Source organism: Diadema antillarum, unplaced genomic scaffold, assembly GCF_040938485.1.
Source record: "Diadema antillarum isolate AM-2024a unplaced genomic scaffold, OU_Dant_1.0 seq00001224_RagTag, whole genome shotgun sequence".
In the NCBI taxonomy this organism is placed as follows: domain Eukaryota; kingdom Metazoa; phylum Echinodermata; class Echinoidea; order Diadematoida; family Diadematidae; genus Diadema; species Diadema antillarum.
The window spans coordinates 308,801-334,631 of NW_027272014.1; the positions used below are offsets into that span (position 1 = coordinate 308,801).

A 25,831-nucleotide genomic window follows, 5' to 3' on the forward strand; every position below is an offset into this window, starting at 1 on the left:
GCTGTCGTAATGTGGACCAGTTACCATCCACAGTGATACAATATGTGCCGCCAAAGCCCAGTGAGTTGTATGAAGTGCTTGCTCAGTCAGTGTGACTGTCCACAAAATTACAAACACTCAAAATTCATCTTACCCCGCTGAGCAAAAAAACAAAATAAATAAAAATAAATAAATAAAAATAAAAAAAGAATACCCAGGAGAAAATTTCCACTTTTACAGTACATTCTCAACCCATCTGCATAAAGGAAATATTTCACAAATTCATTTCTATTCTTCTCATGATATTACATTAACACCACACTTTCCTGGCTGTATGACATTTTTATTCAAAAACGAGTTTTAGCCAAATTTGAGTGATCTTTAACATTTTCCCTGTCACCAGCACATCCATGCATCTCGTTGAACACCTGCTGGACAACATTTCAACAAATCCAGCTGAGGGCTTTTATAAAATCAGCTCAAAGATATCTGGACCAATTCAAGGTATAGACAGATACTGTAAAAGTGGAAATTTTCGCAGTGTTGAAATTTTCGCACATTTCGCGCAACCAGAAACTAACGCGAAAATAAAAGCATGCAAATATTTTTGCTTGCCGTATGTTCTTGTATGTTGTGTCTTGATTTTGCGGAATTAAAGACACGCGAAACTCTTCTTACCCGTCCAAGCTCGAAAAATTAGTTGCGCGAAAATATCCACTTTTACAGTACACAGAGAACAACAAAACAACAAGCAGCAAACAAACAAAAGACATCATAACAGAGTATTCAAGTGATGATGTCACAGCTTTTTGTTATAGCTTGGGTGGAAGTACTTGGAACCAGGTGCAAGCATGGTTAGCAACCCACCGAGCCAGGTGAAGTTGTTTAGAACCAGTTTCCATGGCGATGAATGGCTATGACATCACACTTTGGTACTCTACATCTCTAGAACCCATCAGGGCAGAGACAACAAAAATTTGATTTCATTGCTTCTATATACTATGAGGCATAGATACAGATATATAGACATTCTCTTATTAAATCTTGTAACATTACTAGACTATGCTTGTCAATCGGCATGGATGGCTGAAAAAAAAAACTGCTCATGAGTAAAAGTTCCTTATTCCCCTTTATCTCTATTGTTTTAATGCACAATATCTTGCCGTAGAGGGCAGATGAATTACAGTATAAGCCGAATATTTTGCGAGGTTTTTATTTTCGCGAATTTCGCGAGTCAGGTGCTATTCGCCAAATTAAAGACACACGAAAACATTGACTCTGATCCCGATGTGAATGTGACGTATGCGTGTACATTTCTCCGTTCAGTGAACAGGACTCCACAATCACGAATTTAACCACTCGCGAAATCGTCGGGAATTCCTGATTTGCGAAAATGTAGACTAGCGAAATATATGGCGTACACAGTATATAAACTGGGTCAGGTCTGGAATAACTGAACTGCATGTTACATATGAAGACAAATGGTACCGTGAATATATTTCAGAACGATGACACAAACTTAATGGGAAACTCTCACAGTCAAGCAGTGGCTACACGTTGACGCCGAGATCACCTACAACTTGCCTTCCATCTTGATGGATTATCTCATCGGCTTTCTCCTTACTAACATGCTTCAGCCTCGTGTAGGCAAAGTTTAGGGCCTGCAGAATGGGTTTCAAGATTGAATAGGGAAGGAATAACAACACAAGAATGTACACATCACATAAAAGAACTCTACTTGCACAGCATATGTGACCCTGCATCACAAAACCAACAAAAAGTCGCCAGACATGGATTTTTACTTAAGGGCAGATTCTGAAGGAAGAGACTCTTAAGATTTAAAATAATGTATAAATCAATTCAAATTGACTCCCAGAACCTACCTAAATACTGCCAAGAAAGCACACACTCTGGAAAAATGTGAACTGAGAAAAGAGTCTCTGAAGTACAGGGTCTATTCAAATGAAAGGGACAAAACACAGGATGTAAACCACCAAAGCAACAACAATGAAGAGATTATGAGATTAAGCTGAATTGAGCATGCTCTAGTAATACACTCTGTCCATGATTAATGCCAACTTTCAAAGCAGTAGCAAAATCCTTTCTAAAGTTTTAGACTTGAAAGTGAAGAGTATGAGTGTGCAAAGGATTTCAAAGAATGAAAAGGGGCCTCTAAGACATACCTGATCATTCTACTCTCCTCCAAAAAAGGGTTGTAGAAAAATTGCTGAAAACACACTTTCCCGTTCATATTATGATCCCAAACTACAGAATGATGTAGCCCTTTCAGAAAAAATAAACAACTCAAGATTGACTTGGTTGACCAATTTCAAAGTCCTCATGTAAAATCAAAGGGTGCGACTTTTTGTTCGTTTTGTGATGTACGGTCACATATAATCCCTGGCTATCAAGGGAATGGTCCAGACTATCAATGGGTGTACGTGAATGAGGCAGACAACTTGCAGCTTCTTTTAAGGTTAAAACAATGGTTTCGTGCACAGGAATATTAGCCATAACAATACAGATTATATTTCCCCCCCATAATCTTTACACACAAACTTTTTCAGACTTACATCTGAAATGAATGGACTTTTTTTTCTTACTGTAAAAGTGGATATTTTCGCGCGGCTAATTTTTTTTTTTTTGCGCTTGGCCGGGTAAGAAGAGTTTTGAAAAGAAAGTCTTACCATCCTTTTATTTTCACGCTAGCTTCTGGTTATGCAAAAAGTGCGAAAATTTCAACACTGCGAAAATTTCCACTTTTACAGTATTTCTAAGTGAACTTGGAGTAGATTTGATCTAGCCATTGATCCTTTGACTACTGACAATCTACACAGCTTGCATATATAAAGGCATTCTTCTCCGCTGTTTTACATCAGGGCCAGATGTGCATATAACCATAAGAAGTGATCATTGTTCTCTTGTGAATTAACAAACAAACAATAGCAAAGACAGTGAATAAATTCTTAATTGTGATAACTGCCTAGGGGTATTTTGGAATCCAATTCACAGCTGACCAATATAATAAAGCACACATATTCAGACATATATGCTTACCTCTGGAAATGCAACATCCATTAAGTAGAACCGATTTGATCCAAATTTGCTGTCCTTAAGGATTTCCATCAGGTAGTCCATTAGTTTATTGAGCTGTGAGGGATAATACGGACGGAAGATGATTTGCACTTAGGTTGAATTTATTTCCTGGAGGACTACACTGTTCCGTTTCTGGATATTCTGGAAAATCAGGTTACCTTTCTTTGGGAAGATCTTGCTAAACATATGAAGAATTTAATCGCTAAATGGGTTAAAGTGAAAACATAGTTTTGGTTAGGGTTTGAGAACCTGTCTGGCACCATTTCATATTTGCTTGTAATATATCGAAAGAATCTACGGAGAAACTTACCTGGCTGACATAATTTGCCTGGATGATGAGTTGTTTTGGAATATTTTGAGATCAAAAGTAAGGTTGGTATACCAACTTTTATTCCAGAAGGATCCAGGTTAACTCAGTCTAAGGGACAACTCGGCCCTATTTCAGACAAAGCGGTCAAAGCGAGGCCGAGTTGTCCCCGAGTCCGAGTTTACTAATAGCCTGACCCTGATTGGGTAAGTTCTGAGATTGTGACTCCTGACTCCAGCAGAACTATTTGGTTCATATTTCGCAATTTCATTGTTACCCAGTGAATATCTTGTTATTACAGCATTATTTCATACATTTCTTAGGCATACGTGTACATTTGTGAGCGAAATTTGACAATTTTTGCATGCCTACCAGAACTATGTTTTGGCTTTAAGTATCATTAGCAGAAGCATCTATTCACCTTGGCCTGCAGCCTCGGTGAAACAAAAGAACACTTGGGATAATTCAGTGTTTGACATTCTCTAATCAAGTTTATAAAATGGGTTCAAGAATGTAGCCTATTGGAAGTGCTGAAATGAGTCACGTGTGCGTGGGTTAATTTCTCACTAACATCCACGGCCTGACGTCACAATGTTTACACTAGCAGTGCGCACTCAATCAGTTGTTACAAGTGCGTCGCGCGCTACTATTACGCGCTGTCAATCCTGTAAACAACTTTTATAAAATGGGTTCAAGAATGTAGCCAATAGGAAGCGCTGAAATGAGACACACCTCCTTCCTTTACTTCAGTACAACTGCACTGCCTGTAATCCTATGGTAGATTGCCGATCGTCTGTGCGCGCGGCGGCTCCTTCGATGAATTGCATGCATACGCGTACGCGCTGTCAATCCTGTAAACAACTTCTAGTTCGGGCTGCCGGCCGGCCGGCCGGCCTGTCTTCCCTTGTGCATAACATATGTGGCGTACGTACGTACTATACGTACATTTTGTACAGTACAGTAGACCAAGCGTTATGGGACCGGACGCGTACATGGAGTCACTTTGAAGAGCAAATCCAACGATTTAGCAGGTTAATTCTCACGCCGTTTTCAGAGTATGTTGTCTAGTAGGCCTATATGAGGGGTCTATATCAAGTCTTTAAGGTAAAGGGTGCATATTCTATGTAAAATAAGTAAGTTTTCATGCGGGTGTCCGGAAACCCAACCCCCCGTTATACTTATACTGTATGGGCGGGACTTCCGCGAGTGCGACGTGCGTAAAAGTTTGGGACGAACATCTTCGGACGTCTTGACCCACAAAGGTACGTGAAAAACGCTGAAAAATGATGTTAGTTTTCGAATTTTCGACCCATTTTATAAAACAAATGATGCACAGGATTATTTCGTGGCGTCAGTGTAGGCGTAGTGCACTCGAGGGTATTTACAATTGTGAAACATGCACGAGGCGAAGCCGAGTGCATGTTGCACTACATTGTAAATACCCGAGAGTGAGCTACGCCTACACTAAAGCACTCTATCCTGTGCATCATTTGTATACTAGTTCGGGCTGCCTGCCGGCCGGCCTTTCTTGTGTGCATAACATGTGTGGCGTACGTACAGTACTTATATGTGCGGGATTTCCGAGTGCGACGTGCGTAAATGTTTGGGACGAACATCTTCGGACATCTTACAAAGGTACGTGAAAAATGCTGTTAGTTTTCGACCCATTTTATAAAACAAATGATGCACAGGATTATTCTGTGCATCATTTGTATAATAATGCATAGGAGAGCATGCACTATTTGTATAATGACACATGGGTAGAACAATATAAAGGAAATATGAAGAGAATTCCACAAAAATTCATTTTTTTAATGAAAAGTACACATTTCCTTGACATGTTACTGACATATATTCAGGGTATTATCATTATTATTCCCACTGCCTTCTGAAAGAGGCAAGTCAGGTGAGGGCTCTTGTGACAAAAGTAAAAATATGTTGAATTTTCTTTGCCTTTTCTTTATAATATTCTACATGATTTACTTGAATGACATTTTGCACTTATCAAAAAAAAAAGTGTATAAATTAATAAAATTAGATTGACATGCAAACACTTGGAAATGCATGTATCCCAGACAAATATAATGATTTATTCAAATTTCATTTGATCAGTTAGAAAATGTGATGGAGCATCCTGGACAAAATAACGAAATGAGTCATTGGTTATCGACACCTAATGACTCAAAATTATGTAATGAATATCCAGGAAAATTAGTGCACTACGGTTGATTAGCACTTCAGGGATCAGGAATGCAATACAGTGTATGTGTACTGCGTGGGGAAGTGTACACTGATTAATCAGTTTTACGTGATTGTTGTCAACCTCACAAATCTGTTGTAAATTTAGCTATATAGTTATTTGTTCATTGTAAGTATTTGTAAGTGTGTCATTATCTGTCATGTGTTCAGAATAGGACCATGGACCTGGTATATATGTCAACATGTCCTTTGTTTTTACTTATCAATAAAGACATGATTACAACATACACATGATACCACAAACCGCAGTAGCATTTTCATCCAGCAACGAAATTTCAAAACTTCATAACTAATGAAAATATTGTCCTCACACTTTTATTGATGTGTTCTACTAATATTGCTGCATTTACTCTATCCACACATACAAATGTGGACTTGTTTATTAAACAACTATTCCTGCTACTTCCTAACCTCCAAACGTAAAGTCCAACAGCAAGAAAATTAGGACCAGCTTGGACATATATTTAAGCTTTTGTGGCAATAACTCAAAGCTATTCCTGAAGGAATTGACTTCATGCTTTTCATTTAGTGTTTGACTTGACTTAACATCTCAGCAAATCAAGTTCTTCAAGTTATTTTTAACCCCACCCCACATCCCTCAACCCCATTCCGAAAATTGCTTTTATTTTTCTTTGCAAGTCTACAGTTGGTCATTCTTAACGTCTAATACAAATAATTTTTACTCATAAGACTGTATTCAAGTCAAGTGCTCATTCATTACGCTGGAAAAGTGAAACTACCGGAATGTCGAATTCCCTTTGTATTTTCTATATAACATTGTCCATAATGACATCATGAAGTGTAGCAGCTTCCTTGTCCAGCGATGACAGCACCAAGACTTTACAAATTCATAACTTTTGAATTAATTATCTGATTTTCTTCGAACCTTTAATGTTGTGTTCTACTAATATTGCAGCTTTCACTCAATTTACATTTGTACTAGGGCTTTGGTTTCCTTTAGTCATTTAGGAAGATGCCATACATGAATTTTTCCTGTGGTCATGTGAACTGCCATGTGACTCTTTGCAATCTATTGCCATGTGTAATGCAGAGCGCATCAACCCCAACCAGAAATGACAAGATTTTGCTCCAGAAGGGGCTTACTTTCTCATCTGTATGGAGAGCTCCCAGGGATGACAGCTTCAGCTGTGCCCTCTCCTTGGGCTTGTTACTGATGTAGAGCTGGTGTCGTTCACTTCGGACGTCACCACGACTTATCTTTATCACGCGTTCCTGCAGAGCCACAGGTATGGAAAAAAAGGGGGGGGAGAAGAATCTTTACCAGTCCACAACCAAAACTGCTATGCTAGAGACCAATATATAATGCATGTGACCAGTGTATAAATGACAATGTACATCAACCTACTCCAAGAAACTCTTTAAGATTGCTTACAGGTACATGTAGGTTACAGGTACACGTACAAAAAAAAAAAAAGAAAGAAAGAAAGAAAAAGAAAAGAGGTCAATGTTGACATCAATTGACCGCTGCCCAGCGAGCATTGCTCATTCTTGTGTGTTCTACAGCTGGCTTGCATGAAGGACACATTTACAATGTTGAACAAAATGCAGCATGCAGCTATCAATTCTTTCACTGCAGTATGCACAGCATCAAGTGCTCCAACAATCAACATGTGAGCATCTTGCAAACAACCATATACAGAGCACTCCCGTTATAATGCACACGGTTATAACGAAATTCCGGCTAAAACGAAGTAAAAATTTAGGCCTCAACATCATCCCCTCTATGTTTTTTACTGTTGATTTGTTCGGTTATAACGAAATTTCGATGTAACGAAAGAAAAAAGACGGTCCTGAGGACTTCGTTATGATGGGAGTCCACTGTTGGTGTGCATGTTGCACAACATTAATTGCACAATTATGTGACCTGAACGAGCATTGACTCTACACATTGTACTGTTTAGAACCTGTTTAATATTGACAGTTATACCACACCGAATGTGCCATAATCTGGACGAGTCTAATTTTTCAGAAAATGTAACTTCCTGACAACTTCGCAAGTGGTTAAATTCATGATTGCAAAGTACTGTAAAGAACAGAGAAATGTATGTGTGCAAATCGCATACATGTCGGGATCACAGTTAATATTTTTGCATGTTGTGAAATTTGCAAATAGCGCACCTGACTCCCGAAATTTGCGACAATGAAAACCCTGCGAAATATATGGCATACTATATACTGGTAATCTACTGCCTCACCTTTGTCTTCTCACTCTTGATATGTTTGATGATAAGATCTTCTCTCCTTGCCCATTTCTTCTTCCTGTACATTGACGGAATATACAGGGACCATCATACTCATACATTTTTTTTTAAATACCGGTACATGGATATGATAGGTTGACAAAGAATAATACCATGCCAATTTGCGGGCACAATACTGAAACATCTCGTGAATTGTGCAGAATAGAGAGTGATAAAGACAAATATTGACCGATTCGGGTTTGTTGAGGGCAGTAGACATTTTGTGGCACTGGGCGCAGCCATTAGCTCAAATTGCGGTGTCCCAGCCGACCCCCCCCCTCCTCTCCCCCACCCCCCGGGCAACATGTTTATCCCGCACTTGTAACAAAGGTTCCTGCACTAAGCAAGCATGAAGTCATGAAGAAATAGCCTTTGTCTGTCTCTTATGAGACCGAGTACTCAGCAATGTGACAAAAACGACATAGACAACCACAGCAAGGCTCGACATTATCTTTTTCTTTTGGTGGCCTGACAATGAAATTTAGTGGTCTGATCAGGCCACCAAAACATATCTTTCCTCAAGAAAATGTTTCACTCTTTCTGCTCCTTATGTCATTGCAGAACACAAACTATATCTTCACACCAATCTGTTAGCTCAAAATTTTTAGGCTATCAGACTCTGAGCCTTTTTATTATGGCAAGACACAAAATGTCTCTTCAGACTCAGATTCAGATTCAGATCATTTATTGTCATGCACTACGGCATAAAAATCTTTACAACAGTCTCCATTAAAAATTTCACATGTAAAGGAAAATAAATATATGTATGTATACATAACTGAAAGACAAGTAACATAACCCTAAACAATGTACAGCAAGTACACATATTGTAATAATCAAAATATTGCACTTGGTCCCTGCACATGTACATGACTTGTCTTATTACGCGCAAAAAGCATGCATGGCTCGGGACCCCACCCACCCAACACTCAAAAACAATAAATGCAAACCCACACCCACCCACACACACACACACACACACACACACACACACACACAGACACACCCGCACCTACCCACGCCTCATACACGCCCACATCACATTCAGCACCAATCTGCTATCAAAGGCACTTATTCCCACATAAGCATACTTACATTTTCTCTCTACTTGCTGATGTGCGGCTATCTAATTCTTGTTCTACCCATGATAGGTCTCTCATCTCCTCCTCCTCCTCCTCCTCCTCCTCCTCCTCCTCCTCCTCCTCCTCCTCTTCCTCTTCTCCTTCAATCTCTCCTGTGTCTGCACCATGAGTCCTGGCATTATCCTGGGAGGTGGTGAGTAGCTCTGGGGTGCAGTGGCCCACAATCAGTGCAGGAGAGGTTGGGGAGTTTGGCGGCGAGTCCAGGAATGCTGCACAGGTTCGTGTGAATCAACAAGAATTATACAACACCTAAAAAGAATGTAGTTATCAGATCGGTCGATTGCCTATCACGTCACATTCAGTTAAAAGTTCCATCGCGCGCCGTGGCTGTCAGCCATGCAATTTTGTTTGAGCAAAAATGGATAGCGCATGGCTGACGACACCCAATTCCACTGACTCCCATGTTAAACTCATGATTGACTCTAAGTTTTTGTTCCACTGCATGGCTCTGATGTCACAATAAACAAACGTTTGCCGCGCGCACTCAACAATTACAAGTGCGCTTACAAGCACGCACTTTTGTAACTCACTTCAACCAATCGGTTATGCGTACACTAGGCACACAGTGACTGTGACTATGTGGGTACTCATTCACGGAAAATGGTTGTCATTTATGTGCTAAATTCTACCTCCCACAAAATGTGAATTGAAGCTCTTATTCATCTCCATTCATTACGAAAAATATTGATCACTGCAACATGATACAAAGGAGAATCATGCATTAAACTGACAAAAAAGGCCTTTTCACAAGCTGACCCCCCCCCCCCCCCTTTTCACAAGTGTGATACACTCGGTTACTTTCACAAAGCTCTCAACATATTTCTCAAATTCAGGATTCAGTTAACGCTGTGAAAATATTTCAATACTGCATACTTGTCACCTGGTATAAGTACAGCATTTGTAGCTAGAGGCCGGAATTCAAAAAGAGAATTTAAATCTAGTCCATGGATCATGGAAATACTGATTGGCAATGCACAAATGTGTGTGACACACCATAATATGCCGACAGACATTCAATAATTAAGGTAAACTGACACACAGTCCATAGACTATACTTAAACCAAAGATTTGATGTAGACTACCTTTGTGAATATGGCTTGTTGTTTTTAGACCTACAAATCTTGGAAGCCAGTTGGATGTAGACATGGAACATACAGCTGTTATACAGGTATCATCAGGGTTTCAGTATTTTACAAGATTCATGCCATTGTTTACAGAGTTTATTGGCATTTCTTGAATGACTAGAGTGATAATTTCATATGATTCATACCATATTTTTGCTGGAAGAAGTCCTTATGTGAGCTCACTTTACCAAGACCTAGAACAGATAGGGAATAAAATGCAATAAGAAAATGAACCTACACACATTGAATGGTATGAACATGACACAGTGAACAAGCAGTTGGATTTAGTCATTACTACATGCCTTTCCCAGAAAAGATCAAACATCTATGTTGTCAATTAGTTAATTTTGTGATCTCAGTAAATGCTTCACACAAGTATCTGGCCATGAAATGGTTTTTTTTTTTCTGCTGATCATGGGCTGCACATCCAGTACAACACAAGACATGGAAGTGTCTACATTTGAAACTGATCAAATATGAGATTAACTGCACAAACAAGTTAGGCTTTTAATATTGCAATAAATTAACTACCAGAGACGGACCTTGTCAATCTTCAGTTATATATATTTTCTGAAAGAGTAATTCGTCTTTTATATACTTTCAGACCAAAAAACAAATAAGAAATAGTTCTTTTTGCCGTTTACCTGGTACACTAAGTGTACTTGTTCAGCCTTTTGCCTTGACAGATTGTATCAGTCATGAATAAAATGCACTGAATGAGTGTGAAAAATTTCAGCCTAATCTGATAATCCCTTCAGAGTGGTTGCTATGCAATTTCACATCCTCTTCTTTGTCCCATTCACTGCACAGATTGCAATCTGGTCAGATTACACTTGAATAGATTTTCAACTTCAAAACCTCTTTTCTCAGTAAACACTTTCTAGAGGGTGTGCCTTCTTTCCATTATTAACATGGGTTAGGAAAGCCCATTTGTATTGGGGTATAGGTGATTTTAAAGCTTAGAGTCTGCTCTTTCAGAATCTGCAATCAACTATTCTAAAAAAATCAATGTCTGGCTACTTTTTGTTGGTTTTGTGAAGCAAGCTCACTCATAGCAGGGCTGCCAACATTCATCCATCATTATCAGGGAGATTATAAAAAGCAATCAGGCAGAAACATGTAATTTACAGCCATCTCATTTGACCAATATAAGTCCTGAGTCAAAGGGATCTTTTCATATTCTGTTTTCTGGACATAAAGAGGCATCTTGATTTTCAGGAAGCCTCCTGCAGAAACAGGGAGACTAGGCAGCTCTGCTATAGTGTGCAGTCACAGAAGAAGTAGAATTACTGCTGTGACAAATCTCCATATTGTATGTGACCCTGCATCACAAAACCAACAAACATTGCCAGATATGAATTTTTTTAGCTAAGGGCAGATTCTAAAAGAGCATACTCTCAAGCTTTAAAATGATGCATAACTCAATTCAAATGAACTCTCCTAACCTATTCAAATATTGGAAAGAAAGCACACACTCCAGAAAAGTGAGAACTGAGAAAAGAGGCTCTGAGGTACAGGGTCTATTGAAGCGCTTAATCTCTGTCCAGCTATTGAAGCGCTTAATCTTTGCCCAGCCATGCTTTTTTTGGGACAAAAAACAGGATGTAAACCACCGGGGACACAACAATGAAGGGGCTATCAGACCGAGCTGAATTTGAGCATGCTCTATTAACACATTCTGTCCATGATTAACGGCAACTTTAAAAGCAGTAGCATTATCCTTTAAAAAGTTAGTAAAGTTGAAAGTGATAAGTGTGCAAAGGATTTTCAAGAAATTATAAGGGGTCTCTAAGACATACCTGATCACACTACTCTACAAAAAAAAATTGTAGAAAAACAGCTGAAAACACTTTCCCATTCATTTTATAATAAAAAACTTAAGAATTACACAGAAGAATAGCTATTTCAGAAAATATGAAAAACTTAAGATTGATTTGGTTGATCCGTTTCACTTTTTTGAGTACTCACGTAATATTGAGAAGTGCGATTTTTTGTTGGTTTTGTGATGCACGGTCACATATTTAGTTGCAGATTAGCTGGAAAATGCAATATGGATGCTTCAGAAGATCAGAGATTGACAGATCAGGGAAAATACATGTAAGCCCACAGCAATGCACATTCTACCTCTCGCACAAAAGTATTCATTATTTCATGATCTTTACCAGAACAGAGTGCTGTGAGTAAAATGTACATGTACGCACACAACACACAAACAATTTAAGAAAGTATGCTTAATGGTGCACCACATATTCTTTCTAGGATATGTGTTTGGCCCTGAAAAGGGCCTACCCAGTCCCTGAGACTTTCTAGGGTATGTGTTTGGCCCTGAAAAGGGCCTACCCAGTCCCTGGGACTTTCTAGGGTATGTGTTTGGCCCTGAAAAGGGCCTCCCCAGTCCCTGGGACTTTCTAGGGTATGTGTTTGGCCCTGAAAAGGGCCTCCCCAGTCCCTGGGACTGGGTAGGCCCTTTTCAGGGCCAAACACATACCCTAAAAAGAATACGTGGTGCAACGTTAAGCCTTCTACCACCCAACATTCTACCACCACGGAAGCCTCCAAAGATTTCATTAAGAAAGTTTCTCACCTAGTTTTAAGAGGAAGTCATCAGCTAGTTCCACTGCTTTCCTGAATTCAACATCTTTCTCTCCTTGTTCCTGAAAAAAAAATAATAAAGTAATTGAACACAATACGTTAATGGTTACATACATACATATACATACATACACACATACACATACATTGTATACGTACCATACATGCATAAAAATGTACATACCGGTACACACACTCTACACTGATACAATACATGCACACAGCTAGTCAGAAATATGGCTAGGTATACATTCATGTAGGTAATAATTATGCCAATGAACATATCCTCAGCAAAGAAAATACAGATCCACTGAACTCCTGCAGAAGGAGTAGTCTCTCACAACAACCTGGGGGGAATTTCAGGGAGCGTTTTGATGGACAAATTTCTCATACAAATTTGCTCTCAGCCAATCACACACAAGGATCTCAGTAGCTTATAACAGTTTTTCTGGAGAAAAAAAAAAATGTGACAAAACATGAAATGCCCCCCCCCCCCCCCCCCCCCCTGCTGTTTAGAGGTGGATCTTGTGCTAAAAAGTGACAACCTGTACTCAAACATTATCCTGAACTGTATGAAATAATGATGTCATAACACATTTTCAGTTGGGTAATGCCAAACATGCAAAATATTTACAAGCCAAAAAACTTCGGCAGCAGCACAGCAATTTGAAAACATATCAAATCGTGGTTGCTATGAAATGTTTTATAATTGATTAGAGATTATTATATTGGGTCATAGCAGTATACACTGATCTTCTGAGCAAGAGTAAATTGCATGTAGCTTGTTGGGAAATATACAATTGCTAGAGCACAATCTATCAAGTATAAAGTTTCTACATATCTACTACTGAATGCGGAGGGCGCTTTAGGAATTAAAGTTTATTACTATGATCGAAACCAGTCGAAACCCGATCGAAACCAGTCTACACTCAAAATACTAAAAAGTAACTTAGCATTTTGGCAAATCACATCAGACTGACAAATGTCCTGGTAGACCCTTTTGATATACTGCAAGCAAATTTACCTCTAAAGAAATAAAATGGGGATAAATTTTAGTAGTAACCATGCAATTTTAATAATGGTGACATACAAATCCACAGCAGGTGACTGTGGCTGTTGCCATGGTTGCTGCATTCAAACATATATTTTGCTTTAATTCAGTCTATTTGCTTCATGCTTTACTTGTTTTGTTTCATTGCACAGAAAGTCTTGACATAGATATTGAGTCCACGACAGCCAGATATCTAATCTATCCCTAACAAATATTACCTTGAATTTCGCTTTTTCTCTGCAGTTATACAGTCTCACATTCCTTGCTCTGCATGGGAACCTGAAAAAGATGAACAAGTGTGTGCATTAATATACATATGGCAACCGGCCCAATTTCAGTAAGTGCAGTTTAATAAAAAAAGAGAGGAAAAAATGATAGATGAATTAATGATAATCATTTACTCCTCCCCCCCCCCCCCCAAAAAAAAAAGGTTAACCACCAATCATCTACATTATCAAATAAAAAACTGACTGTGTAAAAAGTAGTTACAGTTGCAAATCCTGTAAATGTATGATACACAAGCATTTGCTCAATTCCTGATATAATCATTATGCCCCAAATCACAATCAGACATTTATGTATTAAAAATCATCAAGTTATGGTTATGCAGCATCATATATCATGCACTCATTAGTATTCTATAGCAAATGAATATTCTAAGAGATTTCAAGTAAAACCTGAAATTTGAGCATTTACTGAGTACATTTCTATTTCAACTTTTCACTCTCATTTTCTCATTTTCATGTCTCCAGTACAAGTTTTTGTTTTGTTTTGTTGTATTTCTTTTAAGACAATTTATTACTATACGTGTATATGCTGAGTGCTCACATATACATGATAGGATCACACACTCATCTAAAATTCCTTCTATGCCAGCACCATTAAATGAAAAAATAACCGGAGACTCAAGGTATTCAGAAGTGATGTTTTTATTACCGATCTCAAGTTGGTTCTATAACCACCACTGATGTAGATGGTGTTAACAACAACAAATAAAACCATGAACAACATACTGGAACAGAGCAGTCCTCATCTTAACAGACAAACTGACAAGCGTGTGCACTGTACGTGCAAACAGAGACAAACACTAGTATAAAATTTATACCAAACTCCCTCACCCTTCATCTTGCAGCATGTCGTCAGTAGTCCTGACCACCTGATACATCTGTATCTTGGAGTCACTGTCAGGAATCATTGTTACCTTCAATAAATAAAAGTACAAAACATATTGTGAAATATTTCTGGGCAAAAACAAGAGTGTACACACATCACATCCATAATGACCTCTTCATGTAAAATACACCCTATTTAAAGGTACTTAAACCTACTTCACTCATTGAGGATGGGCTGATTTTGCTACAAAACGCAATTCCCATAAACACCTGCCCGAGTATAGTCAGGACTCGTCTTCAATGGGTTAAAACAGTTTCTGAGGCAAATTCTCTACATTCCTGTCAAATCTGGATATCTTTCTATAACTAATTCCAAATGCTTAAATATTAATCAGAAGAGTCTTTAAGAAAGACAGAGTGAGAAAATCAATTTGGAATGTAACAGGGAACTAAATCAGCAGATTGGTGCCATTTGAAGATAAACAGGAAGTTTTGGGAAATTATAATTTCATGCAAACCAAGTTCCCCTGGGGTTCATTTCCATTTTCTTCAGTTGTTCCATTAGTCATTTAGTCTTAGGCTCTGTCCTGAACAATTTTATTTCGCTATGCACATAGAAAAGGAGATTCACAGACTCAGAATGTATTCCTGAAGTTTTGTTTGGGGCAAGAGCAGCAATTACAGCTACTACAGTGTATAATGTCACACTTTGTTCACCATACAGCAAGCCTATTCAAAGAAGATTTGCATACCTTGATTACATGTTTGCTTAATTTTCTTTTCCATTGCTTGTCAAAAATAGCAACTTAAAATGATGCAATGAAATTCTGTCCCTAAAGATGTCTGCTTGTTAGAGCACATCTTATCTTTTGGCATGCAAACCTAACCCTTTTCAAACAGTTCCATTGCCCACGGGCATCCTGATATTTTCTGGCACTTACAATTTATTAAACCAGACATTGATTATACCCTACAGCTTACCACTGCAGGCCAGTATCTTTGGTCACCTGGATTCAACGCCCACACAACATCTTCCAAGGCAATGTCAGGAAGAAGGTCTGTATTTTGAGAGAATGTAGAGCAAGTTATGATCTGGAGTGTCACAGTACGACTCCTTCCAATACAAGTTCAGTCATTTGAGAAAGTCTCTACTGGGATATAAAAAATCTGCAGGGCTGCTCCCATGTATCTTGTTCAAAAGGCTTGAAAGTGGTTTAGAAGAGTGCCAAGGAACTAAACTTTTTCAGAATCTGTTTGCAACTGATTATTTGATTAATTGATTAAAATCCTTAAAAATTTTGGACCAGTATCACTTTATTCTTGTAATGCGACATAATGAAGTCAAGTTAGCATATGTGCAAAACCAGTTTGCTGAATAAGGATCAGTAAAGTTTTATGGTATTTATCCCTTTAGGAACCACATGGGTCTGCTGTCTAACATCTAGCAAGGATTGAGTTCTACAATCACCAAACAAGGTGCCATCAAAAGATCTTGAATGCTTTTATTTGGATAGTAATTAGAAAAAAAAAAGTAAGTTTGTCACATCACAATGCATAATCCTTGTATGAAAGAGCTTCCGCAAATTACCATCACCACCACAACGATCATCATCATCATAACGTAAATCATCGTCATCATCTTGGATATGTCACTCTCTATGGGGGCGTGCACTGCCTTTTCAAAAGCAGGCCACAGGTTCAAGCCCTGCTACAGTACTAGTAACTGATTTCCAAGACCCTTCATCTATAATGCTCCTGCCTACATAGGTGTTGAAAGGGGACCTAAAAGGAAGCAGAATGCTTAATTTGTGTGTACCACAAAGTTGCAAGGGTGGAAAGTTCATTAAGAGCAGAGTAATGGTACACATAAGAAATTGTGTGTGTGAGAGTTTGATTCTGCACACCACAATTAAATGTAACATAACGATGTGGTGGAGAGGTGCTATGCAAAAAAGTGAATATCATATAGACGACATTATTATCATCACATATCCGCATCATCATTACTAATGCAAGCATGAAAGGCTTTAATATATGCTCACCTCTGGTTTTGGAATTTGGCGTTAGGACAGGATCAACTAGCTCCTCGTCATCGTCGTCATCATCATCACAAAAGCTACAAATCAGACAAAAACAAAACAATTTGCTTCACTTCAATCTAATTTATTCCCTAGTCATGATACCAGCCCAATATTCTGGGAGGCATAAAGTACATGCACACACATGTATGTAGTACCTTGCATATGGTAATACTGATGATGATAAATGCTGCTACAGTTGTAGGAGCAATTGATTTATGACTTCCTATCTGTAAAACACGATATTTTCGCAGCATGAAATTTTCGTGAATTGGAGCCGACAGCCTTTTTTGCGGCATGAAATTTTTGCGAGTTGCCTCTAACATTCACTGCGTATAGTGTAGACAGGAACTTTCATGTGCATTTTAATTTTGTAAATCTTGGCTCTCCCGAAATTCGCGAAATCAACATGCACACGAACACTCCTCGTTTTACAGTATATGATCACACTGTGAATGTCACTTCATGCAATATTGATATTCAAAGTCTCATATCTTCTTTTTTCTTAATAGCCAAAACATGAAATTTCAGTCATCATACTCTAATCTCATCATTTATATTAAGCAATATGGGGTTATTTATAACACATGTAATTATGTCACAGATGTATGTGTAATGAACACTATTGAAATTGTAGAAAATAGCCATAGTGTGCAGTATCATATGTTTGATGGCATTGCGGGGGGGGGGGGGGGGGGGGGGGGGGGAGGAATTGTAATGATGTGCCATACAGAGAATAGACAAATCAAATAAAATAAAATATCCATCACATCCCGACTTTATTCATTGTCTGTAAAATTTGCTTATAAAATTACAAAACATTGTCATACCCATAAATGCCATCAAATCTATTATACACAAGATCATTATGCTGTTTGGGTTTCTTTTGTGTGGATGTGTGTGTGTTTTGTTTTGTTTTTGTTTTTTGTTGGGTTTAGGGATTTAAAAAAAAGAGCTTGGCCAATGAAATACAACTGTTGTATTTCACAAAGCAGTATTATATTTGTAGATCAGGTTACTGATGTAATAAAATCCAAGGATAGCTTTATAGGGCCTCAGTAACATGCTACAATTGTATTAAATGAATCTGTTCTACAGAACATCTTTTTGATACTTTTCCAGAACATCAGTTGTTGTCACATGGGCAAGTTAGGTGCAAGCTTCCTGTTGGTAAGGAACAATTTTTGCTTTATAAACACAAGTACAGTGCACTACCATTATAACAAAAATGGTTGAAATCAATCAAAATTCTCATTGCAACATAGTAAAGATTCAGGTCCACAAATCATCATTGATATCAAAATCTTTATACACCTTACCATTTGGTATGTAAAAAAATTTTGATACAACGAAAGAAAACTGCTGGTCCAGAGGACTTTGTTATAACGTGAGTCGCCTTTATTGAATTTGATTCTATCAGCAAGTAGGTCTATGACATTGTTTGACTTACCTGCTAAATCTTGTGTTCAGTGCTGGTGATGCATTTCCTGAGAAAGAAATAAAAGCTTTGATATGTAATAAAGCTGATCTAGAAAAAAAGGAGGAAATACAGTGGAGGTTGGAAGAAATGTCAATAGTGCTACAGGAATGCATACAAAATGTGAATCATTTTTGTACATCTTACTATATTATAGCAAACTTGAAATTTAATGGGGGTGTCTAAAGCACTGATGTAATATTAGTTACAAGGATATCATATGCATGCCAGTGTCTGTGTCTCAAAAACTGCAGTTTCTGCACAAATATAATAGTGTACATCACTCCAACATAGTAATATGTAAAATAGTAAAATATTGTACACGCTGAATATTTTGCGAGGTTTTTAATTTCGTGATTTTTGCGAGTCAGGTGCTATTCGCGAAATTAAAGACACGCAAAAATAATGACTCTGATCCCGATATGAATGTGATGCACACGTATGCATTTCACCATTCAGTACAGTACTCCACGGTCGTGACTTTAACCACTCGTGAAATTGTCGGGAAATCCCGATTCGGGAAAATTTAGACTCGCTAAATATATGGCGTATAGAGTAATTGACCACTAGGGTTTAGAAGTACATTGACCTACAAATTGGTGAAATGAGTAATTGACAAAATTATGCCACTTATTAACCCGTTGAGGACGGACTGCTACAACACATATTTCCCATATTAGAAACTTGCCCGAGTACACACTCGACGCGTCCTCAACAAGTTAATTGGTGAAATGAGTATTGACCTGATTATGAATTGTCAGTATAATTATGACCAATAAAGTCATGTAGTGACAACTGTATGAAGAAATGCTGAATCCTAACAGGTAGATATTTGCCAAAACAAACAGAATTGTGCATTGCATGTCTTTACCTAATGTAGCCTCTGATGGAAAGCCTGTTGGTTTTGTAAGAGGCCAATGATCCTCATCCTCATCCTCCTTCTCTTCTTCCTCCTCCATTCCTTCTTCCTCCTCCTTTGCTCTAGCCTCAACTTTGGTCTTCACTGAACACTTCCTCTTTCTTCTCCTAGTGTAAGGCCGCATTTTCCGCTTCACCTTTTTCGCCAGCCCCCCGTCGCATCCCGTGGAGTGAGCAATTTGACAATCCCTTAGGTCCTGCTGCACTCGATCTTTTCCAGAGCCAGCGTCGGGTGATGTGCTGCAAGCAACTTCCGGGCTGGCTGCCACAGCAGAATCTTAATAGCAAAATGTTAATAATTTTTTGTACATCTTACTTTATTATGGTGAACTTATAATTTAATGGAGGTGTCTGAAGCACTGGTGTAATACTGGAGTAGTTACAAGGATATCATACATTATATGCATGCCAGTGTCTGTGTCTCAAAAAACGCAGTTTCTGCACAAATATAATAGTGTACATCACTCCCAACACATGAGCCAAAAGAATTGACCTCTACAGTTTAAAACTACATTGACTTACAAATTGGTGAAATGAGAATTGACAAAAATATGCCCCTTATTAACCCGTTGAGGATGGACTGATTTTGCTACAACACATATTACCCATAGACACTAGCCCAAGTATACTCACGACTCGTCCTCAACAAGTTAATTGGTGAAATGAGTATTGACCTAATTATGAATTGCCAGTATAATTATGATCAATAAAGTCATAGTGACAACTGTATAAAGAAATGCTGCATCCAAACAGGTAGATATTTACCAAAACAAACAGAATTGTGTATTGCATGTCTTTACCTAATTTAGCCTCTGATGGAAAGCCTGTTGGTTTTGTAAGATTCCAATGATCCTCATCCTCATCCTCCTTCTCTTCTTCCTCCTCCTTTGCTCTAGCCTCAACTTTGGTCTTCACTGAACACTTCCTCTTTCTTCTCCTAGTGTAAGGCCGCATTTTCCGCTTCACCTTTTTCGCCAGCCCCCCGTCGCATCCCGTGGAGTGAGCAATTTGACAATCCCTTTGGTCCTGCTGCACTCGATCTTTTCCAGGGCCAGCGTCGGGTGATGTGCTGCAAGCAACATCAGGTCTGGTTGCCAGAGCAGCAGTATTCTCCTTTCTCTTGGGTTGACGGTTGCCCTTTCTGCCACGCTTGCCAGCAGCCTTTTCTCTTTGCTGTGACATTGCATTACTTTCAGACTCACTTCCTGCAGATAATCCTTCCTGTTTGCAGTCAAAAGGATGTGAGTGTGTTAACGAGGGACACTGTAATAAAGGAGATTCTGCCCCTGATTGTTCTAACTGCAAATTTTCACTTCCACCTCTCATTGGCTCACCTATGCTTGGCTGGCCATTGTGTGATGGAGAATCAGGCACTTTGTTCGTCTCTTCTGAGGCTTCAGAGTTTCCTACAAGTTTTGGTGATTTTTCCCCTTGCTTTGAAGCATCCTGCTCTTCGTTTTGACTAAAATCCTGTACGAGTTGCAAAGAATTTGACCTAGTCACTTTTGTTGTAGGTGCCTCAACATTTTCTCCATCTGCAAAGCTGAGTGAAAATGTGTCCCCCACTTTCTTTTCTACACTTCCATTATCATCAACCACTGCTCTATCGCACTGACCCCTTCTTGAGCGAAGGGAAGATTTCCTGCTTGAAACTGACACTGCAGTATTGATTGTGTCTTTGCATCTTTCTGACTCATTTGGTAGGATTTTTCTATCCTTATTGCCAGTCTCACTCCCCACATTCATTGTCAAATCAACAGGATGCTCTCTGCTTTCTTTCAAGTTTGGCTTATGAGGAAGACTATTGTAGTTATCAAGAGATGCAGCACAATCACTCACATTATCAGGATAACCTGCCGAGCACTGTACAGGATGCCCATGTTCCACTGTCTCATCGGAGCAGATGGTAGACGTCTCAGTTGCAGCATTTCTCTTAACACCTGTCTGCTCAATATTGTTGTTTGTCTCATTCCATCCCTTCATGGGAGACACGTCTCTATTTCTTTTGTGACCCACTACAAGCTCTTCTTCATCGCTGGAGTTGACACAGGCAAGTCTGGCTTCCATCGCTTCAACCTTTCTGGGAGATGACTCAAGAGAAGACAGCTTTTCTTCGGGACTGACATCAACCGAATCACCACTACCTCCTACTGGCAAATACGAAGGAAGTAGTTCATGGTGGCAGTCTTGCGTGGTTTCCAGATACTGCTTGTCATCTACATCAGGACGACTCCTGGAATCTTTCGCATCTGTAGCATCACGCATGGGCACAGAATGGATCTGCCCCCGAGGAGGTTGTCCTACAGCAATGGGGTCATCGTCATCCAGGCTGACAGCAGAGTCATGAAATGATTCCATTTGTGTTTCTTCCACTCAAAGAGGCATGTTATGAACCCATTAACCTGCAATCAATGAAATAAAAAAAAAAATGCAAAGAAAGTTATTCGTTAAGGACAGTCCTGTGAACTTGCCTTTGGTGCTCACATGACCTTCAAGACAAATTCAAGCATATAAATGATTCTTGCATCAAGACACTTTTGTTTTTTTGTTATTTTTGCAACTGATTGCCAAGTTGCCGTCATCAACATTTATAAATGCCGCTTATTCAGTGTCTGAGTAATAGTCATGATAAAAATTCATGGGCATACTTGTACATGATTGTATACTCAGTCAAGATTGGAAGCCACAATCTCCTGACTGCTGGACAGGCATCATATTCACTAGACTACTAAGCTTTCACAAACCTGATATCCACTATAGTTCTTATCCCTTCCAACAGCTAGTACTGCATCTATTCAAATTGTGACCGTGCATCACAAAACAAACAAAAAGTCACACCCCTTGATTTTACATGAGGTCTCAAAAAAGGTGAAATGGGTGAACCGAGTCAATCTTGAGTTTTTCATTTTTTTCTGAAAGAGCTATCCTTCTTCTTTGTTATTCTTAAATTTGGGATCATAAAATGAATGGGAAAGTGTGTTTTGAGCAGTGTTTCTACTACCCTTTTTGGAGGAGAGTAGAATGATCAGCTATGTCTTAGAGGTCCCCCTTTCATTTCTTGAAATCCTTTGCATACTCTTCACTTTCAAGTCTAATAACTATAAGTTATAAAAGATAGTGCTACTGCTTTGAAACTTGGCATAAATTATGGACAGAATGTGTTAATTGAGCATGTTTAATTTCAGCTTAATCTGTTAATCCCTTCGTTGATACTCCCGTTGTTTACATCCTGTGTTTTGTCCCTCTCATCACCCAGCTCGCACGGCTTGGTATAAGATTAAAGGACAAGTCCACCTTCATATACATGTGAATTGAGTGAATGCAGCAATATTAGTAGAACACATCAGTGAGAGTTTGAGGAAAATCGCACAATCCGTTGAAAAGTTATGAATTTCTGAAGTATCTGCTCAGTCACTGCGGGATGAGAAGGCTACTACAGCTGATGATGTCACATGCGTACAACAGTATAAGGAAAATGTAAAGAGAATTTCACAAAATGTTTCTTTTTGAAAAAAGTGCACATCTCCTCGACTTGTCACTGACGTATGTTAAGGGTAGTATTATTCCCCCTTCCTTCTGAAAGAGGGAAGTCAAGCATTCTCTTATTATGCGAGAAAAGTGAAAATATGTTGATTTTCTCGGTTCACACTTTTCCAGAGTGTGTGCTTTCTTTCCAGTATTTACACGTAGATAGGTTAGGGGAAGTCTAACTGCGACAGCCGCCACACGCAGTGTGGCGGCTGCGCCGTGCTCCCATAAAAGATCTTCATGTTGAACAAACGGGTGCCTTTGCGGCGCTATATTTCCTTAATTTTTCAACAGAAACTACTAGGAATACTTACATGGGTCGATGAAACCTAAATGACTATCATCGGCGACTGTTTGATGCATTTCATTGCTTGTGATGCACAAAATGATGTCTTATAAGCAGCTCACCGATGTTCACAGAATTCACAATCACTTGCACAAGCGCACAGAATACTTGAACTATAACATAAGCGAAACTGCGGGGAAGCCGCCAGGACCGCGCCTGGCGGCGCGGTCTCCGGGGCTAGGGGAAGTCCATTTGAATTGAGTTATACAACATTTTAAAGCTTAAAGTCTGCTCTTTCAGAATCTGCCCTTAACTACAAATCCATGTCTGGTGACTTTTTGTTGGTTTTGTGATGCAGGGTCACAATTAATCATATTCTTGCATCAAGATTTGTTTCATAGTAGTTGTCACTGAATGACAAATTGCCCTTCGTCAACGAAGCTAAACACCTACTGTGTATAATCAGTGTCTGAATACATACCAGCTAATAGCCATAATGAGAAATCATGGTCCCACATACTCATGTGGGATTTGAACTCAGGACCTGCCTCTTGAGAGGTAAACAGGAATCACATCCACTAGTGTACATTACAAAGCTTTTGCCTGATAGCCAGAGATGGTTCTTATCCCTAACAGCAGCAGGTACTGCATGTACGTACACTTACAAAAATATACGTATGCAAATTATTTCTGGAAGTAGGAAATCCATATTTTGTGTATTTATTTAAAATGTTTGTTTGTTTGTTTTTTATATTGGGAGGTTGTGTACATGTGAAGCATTAAAAGAAAAAGCTAGTCAGGTATGTGAGCAGGAGAAAAACCTCTGAGGCATGAGACTTGATTCCTTCCAGCTAGCCATGTCTTAATCCAGTCTAACATCTTTCCATTAATCCTGTGGGCCTTAATCTATGCAATTAGTCTGTCGTGTGGTAGTGTGTCGAAGGCTTGCCTTTGGCTAGGTCTTCAAAGTGTACCACATCTAACTGTGCTACTGGGATTCTTTGAACGATGCAAATTGCGCTGCTAGAGTTTGTACACCCGCGCGGTCGACAGTGCCTCTTTTGCCCAGTGCTGCACCGACATTTCGAATCATTTCTGCGATTTCTACGATTTCTGCAGCGTACAGGATTAAAAAAGGTGTCATTTTTGGTAAGTTGTGAAATATGTATGTCAATATCAATAGCTGAAAACGGTAGCTGAATAGATAAAAGTTTTCATCTTATGTAGTCTTTAAAAAGTAACAAATATGGTGCAGTAAATTCAAAATAGAATCGGCGCCCCGGAATTATAAGATTACGTAGTGTCCACACGGTACAGCCCCGTCGCGACTTACACTTGTTACCAGTTGTGTACAGCGACAGGGCTGTGTATAGTTACTGTAGGTCTACAGTGCAGTGATCGTGAGTGGACTCCCATTATAATGAAGTCCTTGGGACCGGCAATTTCGTTATAACCGTGTTGTGTTCGTTATAACGGGAGTGCACAGTAGACAATACTATCGGTACATGTAGTGTAAAAAACCTGCACCAAGGTTCAATCTCCCGTGACAAAATTCAACCGCTGGCATAACTGTCATGGTCATGCATTGCCATTTATTGTTTATTGATGCTTGTCTTGATGATAGTACGCTAATGATACTGATCTAACATTTAATCTAACAACATTAGCATTACCGGAACATGCTAACAATCTTTTTTCTTTATTGCAACTATGGAAAGTGACAGACAAATTGTCCTTTTTCTTTTGACTTGTGATTTTAGAACTGTCTACTCCACGTACCGGCTAACATAACAATACTGTACTTTGTAACGTTAGACTTTAACATATTATGTTAGATATAGATCTAGATGGCTAGGCCTACAACATCAACAAGAAAGGTCACCCAAAAGCTCACTGAACATCATGATCAAGTGTGTTTGTTGTTTCTTTTTCTTCTTCCTCCTCCTCTCCTTCTTCTCCTCTTCTTCTTCCTCCTCCTTCTTCTTCTTCTGCTCCTCCTCCTTCTCCTCTTCCTACTTCTTCTTCTTCATCATCCTGCTTTCTAACCATGATAGACTCTACCTCAACTTCAAGACTCAAACTCACCTTGCATGATTGGCCGCATGATTGACGACTTGATCAGCTCTGCCTCTGGGTTAGGTTGACGTCCGTCCAGCGCCGGCAGCGGGTCTGGATCCGGATACTTGCACACCGGTAAGAAAAGTTCACCAAGAAAAGTTCAGGTGACACGTAGAAGTAACTAACTAACTAGTAGTAGAGTGTCTTTTCCTACCAGCAGAATCTACTAAACCATAGCATGTTGGTACAACTAGCACTTAGAAGTTTCCTCTCGTCTCAGTATTTAAAGACAGACTTGACAGCGGCAAGGGCGGCGCGCGGGGAATCCCACAGCTTTTCCAGCTCCTTGGCCCTGGTAGACTTCTACGTACATTGTATATGCGTGTGTACGTGTACAGGTACGCTCGTTTCAAACGTGTGTTTGTAATTTGTGCTTCCCTCCTCTTTCTCTGTGTGTACAGGTACGAGGTCGCGGTCGGGTCGTGATCATGCTTGATTGATTTCGCGACATACAATTTCGAGCTTTTTTTTTCCGGTCGTAACGCCCTCTATCGTCGTGGCTG

The 25,831-nt window shown here is 39.2% G+C and overlaps 1 protein-coding gene across 1 annotated transcript; it reads right to left on the reverse strand.

The window, feature by feature from the left end:
* Positions 1-1,452: 1,452 nt before the first annotated feature.
* On the reverse strand, positions 1,453-25,337 carry LOC139744983 (uncharacterized). Its single transcript, XM_071655389.1, has 16 exons — positions 25,296-25,337; positions 21,236-21,798; positions 20,197-20,617; positions 19,350-19,673; positions 18,452-18,488; positions 16,966-17,039; positions 15,905-15,981; positions 14,930-15,012; positions 14,030-14,090; positions 12,753-12,822; positions 10,315-10,362; positions 8,998-9,253; positions 7,858-7,921; positions 6,746-6,874; positions 3,037-3,129; positions 1,453-1,640 (listed from the first exon to the last, which is right to left on the reverse strand). The coding sequence occupies exons 2-16, from the start codon at positions 21,752-21,754 to the stop codon at positions 1,530-1,532; spliced, it is 2,367 nt and encodes a 788-aa protein (XP_071511490.1). The 5' UTR covers positions 21,755-21,798; positions 25,296-25,337; the 3' UTR covers positions 1,453-1,529.
* Positions 25,338-25,831: the final 494 nt, after the last annotated feature.

Excerpts from the sequence above, each read along its gene's own strand:
- LOC139744983 (XM_071655389.1), bottom strand. The coding sequence starts at position 21,754 with ATGGAATCATTTCATGACTCTGCTGTCAGCCTGGATGACGATGACCCC. Across the intron at positions 18,489-19,349 it reads TCCATCAGAGGCTACATTAG|GAAATGCATCACCAGCACTG; the intron begins GTAAAGACATGC and ends TTTCTTTCTCAG. Across the intron at positions 7,922-8,997 it reads TCAGCAAGTAGAGAGAAAAT|GAAGAAGAAATGGGCAAGGA; the intron begins GTAAGTATGCTT and ends GTCAATGTACAG.